Source organism: Thamnophis elegans, chromosome 3 (assembly GCF_009769535.1).
Source record: "Thamnophis elegans isolate rThaEle1 chromosome 3, rThaEle1.pri, whole genome shotgun sequence".
NCBI classification, from domain to species: domain Eukaryota; kingdom Metazoa; phylum Chordata; class Lepidosauria; order Squamata; family Colubridae; genus Thamnophis; species Thamnophis elegans.
The window spans coordinates 59,628,417-59,634,416 of NC_045543.1; the positions used below are offsets into that span (position 1 = coordinate 59,628,417).

General features: G+C 46.0%; 1 protein-coding gene across 1 annotated transcript in view; it reads right to left on the minus strand.

The window, feature by feature from the left end:
* SVEP1 (sushi, von Willebrand factor type A, EGF and pentraxin domain containing 1) overlaps window positions 1-6,000 on the minus strand; it is a 144,823-nt gene that overhangs the window by 56,607 nt on the left and 82,216 nt on the right. The window contains exons 21-22 of the mRNA XM_032213166.1: window positions 5,103-5,199; window positions 3,063-3,176 (exon numbers count right to left, since the gene is read on the minus strand). Coding sequence (XP_032069057.1) covers window positions 3,063-3,176; window positions 5,103-5,199 — 211 coding nt within the window. The remainder of the gene's footprint in view (window positions 1-3,062; window positions 3,177-5,102; window positions 5,200-6,000) is intronic.

Below are 6,000 nucleotides of genomic sequence, written 5' to 3' on the forward strand. Positions count from 1 at the left end.
GCTAGCGGGCTGATGTTCGCGGCTCCCTTAAGAAAGCTCTTGATCTGAGGATGTTGACTCAGAGAGCGAGAGGAATAGTGGACAGCGCTGTAACCTGACGTCTAAGGGTGCTGACCGCAAGTCCTTTATCTAGACCCTCCTGCAAGAAGTCTAGGGTCTGAGGGATCGAGGCTGATGAGGCCTCTATGTTTCTAGCCTTGCACCACTGTGAGAATGCGGCCCAGGTGGCATCGTAGATTCTAGTAGTAGAAGGCCTCCTGGACGCTTGGATCGTTCGAATGACCTGGTCAGAGAACTTCTGTTTCCTCAGGAGCTCCCCCTCAAGTGCCAAACGGCTAGCTGCGTGGCACGACATAACCGCGAACGTCAAAAGCGCGCCGACACCACCGCGGCGCTAAAACCGCGATGACAACAGCGCGCCACAGAAGCGCAATTTAACTTAAGGTAAGGTTTAGGGTTAGGTTTAGGGTTAGGTTTAGTTAGGTTTAGGGTTAGGTTTAGGGTTATTTTTAGGGTTATGTTACAGCGCGCTTCTGTCGGCGCGCTGTTGTCGGCGCGCTGTTGTCGGGCGGTTTTGACGGCGCGGTTTTGTCACCGTGCTTTAGTCACACGCGCTTTAGTCGACCGCGGTTTTGTGGTGGAACCGGCTAGCTGTAGCCACTGGGGCTCCGGATGACTGATGGCCCCTTGGCTGAGGGAGATTTGGTCCTGAGGGATTCGCCACGGTCTCTGAACTGAGAGTCTGACCAGGTCTGTGTACCAGGGCCTTCTGGGCCAGAAGGGAGCCACCAGGATGAGGTCTGCCTTTTCGGCCAGGAGCTTGTTCACCATCTGAGGAATGAGCGGAAGTGGAGGGAAGGCATACAGTAGTCCCTGAGGCCACGCTGACCTCAGTGCGTTTGTTTCCTCCACCAGGGGCGAGTGGTAGCGACTGAAGAAGCATGGGAGATGTGTGTTGTTGTGTGTGGCAAACAGGTCTACTTGCGGTTTGCCGAATCTCCTCACGATCTGCTGGAACAGGTCCGGGTGCAGGCGCCACTCCGAGTGGTCGATGCGTTGGCGGCTCAGCCAGTCTGCTTCCCGGTTGCTTACGCTGGAGATGTGATCTGCACTGAGAGAAGCCAGATGACGTTCTGCCCACCAGAGCTTCCGCCTCGAGCATGAGGGCCTTTGATCGAGTGCCCCCCTGTCGGTTTATATGTGCTTTTGTCGCCACATTGTCTGTCATTAACAGTACACGAGCCCCTTTTATGAGAGCTGAGAACCTTCTCAGTGCGAGGCGGGCTGCCCTCAGTTCCAGCCAATTGATGCTGTGAGCAGCCTCCCTCTGAGTCCACTGGCCTTGGGCTAGGTGACCCTGACAATGGGCACCCCACCCCAGGAGACTGGTGTCCGTGGTGACAACTAGTCTTTCCTGCTCCTTGAACAAGCAGCCCTTCTTGACTGCCTTGGACCTCCAGCATGCCAGAGATCGGATCACCTTTCGCGGGAGCCGAACGCGCCTGTGTGAGTTGCTGACCTTGGCCCTCTGCATGGGCAGCAGGAACCACTGCAGCTCCCTGGCGTGGAGATGAGCCCAGGGGACCACCTTCAGGCACGATATCATTATCCCCAGGAGCTGGGACAGCTGGATGATTGGTACCGACCTGGCAAGGCTGCAGTGTTTCACTCTGCGTCTCAGGTTGGACAGCCGGTCTGGAGAAAGAAATACCTGGCAGGAGGTGGAGTTGATGACTGCACCCAGGTGCTGTATACAGGTGGACGGCCGGAACTGGCTCTTCTCCATGACAGAGAAGCCATGTTGTTGCAGAGTCTGCACAGTTAGAGAGACATCGCAGTGTGCCTGCTTGGTGGTGAGAGAATGAATAATTATATCGTCCAAATAACATTCCAGACGAACCGGATGACTGCGGAGGTGAGCCGCTAGCACTGCCAGTATTTTGGTAAATGTTCAGACTCTTCAGGAGGGAAGGGCCGCCTGGAGGTCGGATTCCTTCCTCCTACCGCCCTCGGGTCCCCGAGACTTAGCTGTTCCTTCTCAGGAGGGAGAGACTAGCTGGCTCCCCAGACTAATCTCCAGCCTCCTTGTGGCGTTCTGCAGTCGCTGAGGGCTGACTGTGGCTCCGCTAGGGCTGCCTGGCTATCCGCTTCTCTTGCTTTCTCTGTGAGCAGCTTCGGAAGGCTATTTGCTCTCCGCACGATCCCAGCGTTCTCCCTCGCTCCGGGGCGATTCAAAATGGCGGCGGCTGCGCACGCAGCCGCCTCCCGCTCTTTTTAGTTTCACAGCTCTGAAAAGTGCACGAAGGCTCCAATCGTCGCCGCTGTTGCCGGGCAGAGTGGAGCGGCTGAGAGACCAGCAGTTGAGAAGCCTGCAGGCTCCCGAACTCTTGACTGGGTTTTTTTTCTGCCTTAAAGGTCCCTGGGGTCAGGCTGTCAAGCTCTTACACCACCCCTGACGCTACTGCCGCTCGCCAGCAGCTGTTGGGCGAGGGTTCTCAGTCCCCTGGAGCGCTTGCGACCAGCAGCTGCAGGGAAAGCCCGGGTGCCCTCTTAAAGCGACACAAACCTCTATGAAGGCAATTCTGACAGTTCTTGCAACAGATATACAATCTTCTATCATAAGAAGCCAAACATGGTCCAAAGTGGGAAACTTTCCAGCCTATCTGACCTTAGACTGGAGCACTCCCAAAACAGTCCCAACGGGCGGACTAAGTTTTCAAACTGAGCATGCAGAGGCAAAGGGAGGCGTGGTCAACTGAAAAAACATCACTCAGTCCAAGGGCAGATAGGCTGTGTTAACCCAGCATTGGACTCTCCGAGCAGTGCACTGGAGAACAATTATCATTTTCCATGCCCAGCATACAACAGCAATAACATTTATGTTGAACTGTTTCTCACAGTTCATCAAACAACAACAACAGCCCAACAACCCTTCAATCTCTATGAAATCAGCAAAATACAGAAGGCAAGATATTCACAAGCTCAATAAATATAAGCCATAACTGTTTTTTCCAAGTTTGCAACCTGGAGATGATTCTTTACTGCTTTAGTTCATTTGTCACCTGAGTAGCCTGGCTGACACTGGCAAATGAATGCTGCAGTGCCATCCTTGCAAATCCCTTTGTTGAGACAGGGAGATGACTTGCATTCATCAATCTCTTTTTCACATTTTAATCCTAGAACACAACCCAAAAGAACACAAAGAAAAATAAATCGGGATAGACCAAAAGTGCAAAACACATCAAGTAAATATCAAATAATAGAAAAATAAAATGTAATTTTTGTGGAGGAGGGGAATTTGAATCTATTTACACCTAGGTTAGAAACAGATATGAAACTGGGAGATGCAGCTAATGCATCTCAGAGTCTATTTGGTTCTAATTGCTACTGAGCTTGTTGATAGGCAGGCATTAGAGGCTTTGGTTTAATCAAAAGCTCAAAAGATATTCTGTTTCAATTAAATATTCTAATTGATCTGAATACTAAAACAAAATTGAGTTTATGATAAAACAGACCAATCCACCAGTGATGCTAGGTTACATTTTAAAAATCATGTTTTTTCCTCTGCTTTTCCTCTGTAAATGTGTAATTTTTGGTAAAAACTAAACTCAGTGAAATTTGTATCCATCTCTATTGTTGAATTTTTCACACGGAGAACAATGTGGTTAAACACACACTTGCCTCTCATTTTATTGTTAAATGCGTAGACTGCCAAAAAGGACTGCCAAATCTAATTCAGCACCAAGAAATATATCTGGATGTACAAAGATTCAGACATAGACATTTAAGGACCAAATGCCTAAAATCTGTCCTGACAAATCTGTTTGCTTTCCTTTGTATTTGTTTTCTTTTCAGCCCTCAATTTCTCCCGGTTCCAAGCAGATAGCTCTTTACTGTAAAAAAAATCCACCCATTTATTTCCAGCTAACTTTTGCAGTATTCAAGGTCTATGTGACCTTTTACTGATACATTTTAAACAGAAATTGAAATATTTTGCTAAACTGTTATGTCTCCTGCAAAAGGCATAGATAGATTCTGTCCTGTTTTACTCATTCTTGATGTATGAGTACAGATCAAGTTAATAATTCCATATACTTTTATTAGATTTTAAGCAGGGTTTGCAAGGACTCATTATTTGAATATGTACAGGATCCACATATACTAAGAACTGAGGGGGTGAGTTTCACTATTTCCACTATTGTTAAGTTACAAAATTTTTGAAGGATCCATGAAAGCTATCAGTCTAAAGAAAAAATATTCAGAGAGGCTAGTATAATTAGTGATATATAGTTTTAACAACTGCAAAATTCATATTTAATATAAATGATGCTAACCTGCTTAGACCAACAAAAATTGTTCATTTATAATGAAACAGGGTGAAAGAAGACTAACAGCTGCAAAGTACATAAAATGATATTAAAATAATAATATGGCAATGAAAAAATATAATTAAATGAAGGGGAAAAATCAGATACGTATTGCTACAAAACAGAAGTTAAAAAGAAAGCCTTTGGAGCAGTAACAAGAAGTCAACAAATCTCTTTAAAAATTTCTTTTATTCACAGAAGACCTTGTGAAAGACTATTTCATGTAGCCAGAGACACTCCAATATATTTATAGGATACCTCCCAAACTTTTTATTTGAGGTTTTTTTTAGGCTACAACTAACATTTTGTTCTTTCACAATTTTTAGGCTCTCGTCCTTCATATGAAAACAGTGGGCCTGCTTTTCAAGAAATGTTTCTACTGTGTTTCCCAGAAAATAAGACAGGGTTATTTTTTTTCTTATCCTCTTTTGACCCCCGAAATAAGTACTTGGCCTCATTTTTGGGGAGTTCTTATTATTTTTGAGGTGCAGGAGGCAGCAAACATGGTCACCTTATGGCTACTGCTGTGTTGCAATATTTTCAGGGAGGGCTTATTTTGGGGGGAGGGCTTATTTTAGCACACGTGCTCAAAAGCCTGATTGGTCTTATTTTTAGGGAAACAGGGTATTCCTTGTTTGAATATTAATGGAACACTTCTTAATTTTTTTTTTTTTCAAAAGGCAATATACCTGTCGAAGCATGATGTTTAGGGAGGATTGCAGCCATATTACTTACCTGCATATCCTGGTGGGCATATGCAAATATAACCACTTCCAACCTGTTTGCAAGTTCCACTGTTATGGCATGGTTGTAGGAAACATTCATGGAATATCTGTTGTCAATGGAAGAAAAGACAAAGCAAAAATATAGGTGAATTGAATTGAATTGATTGCATTTATATGCCGCCCTTTTCCCCGAAGGGGACTCAGGGCGGCTCACAATCCAAGTCAGGGAAGGGGGTACAGATAAGGGATAAAAAAGACGAACAAAACAATACACAATTTAAAAGCACAGAACAACCATACCATTCGAGGGGGGGGGGGAAGCTCTTTAGCCCCAGGCCTGTCGGAACAGCCAGGTTTTAAGGGCTTTGCGGAAGGCCTGGAGGGTGGTGAGGGTTCGAATCTCCACGGGGAGCTCGTTCCAGAGGGTCGGAGCAGCCACAGAGAAGGCTCTCCTCCGGGTAGTTGCCAGTCGGCATTGGCCGGCGGATGGAATTCGGAGGAGGCCTAATCTGTGGGATCTAATTGGTCTATTGGAGGTAATTGGCAGCAGGCGGTCTCTCAAGAAAACATTACCTGTTCAATAGCAAGTTACAGTTAAGACTTCCTATCCGATCTCTAGATGTCAAGTCTTATTAGATGTTGTAAATGCACCATGGTCTCAAATACTGTGTGGTGAAAATAAAATGGTGGTGGGAAGGAATGTAACACTATGTTAAATTTCTTGAATCAAATACAGGTAATCGAAATTTACAACCATGTGTTTAGTGACTGTTAGAACGGCACTGAAAAAAGTGACTTACAACCAGTCCTTGCACTTACGACGTTGACAGCATTCCCGTGGTCATGTAATCAAAATTCAGGAGTGTCAGACCTTTTATATTTGGGCCTTCAGGCCTGCCACATTTTCT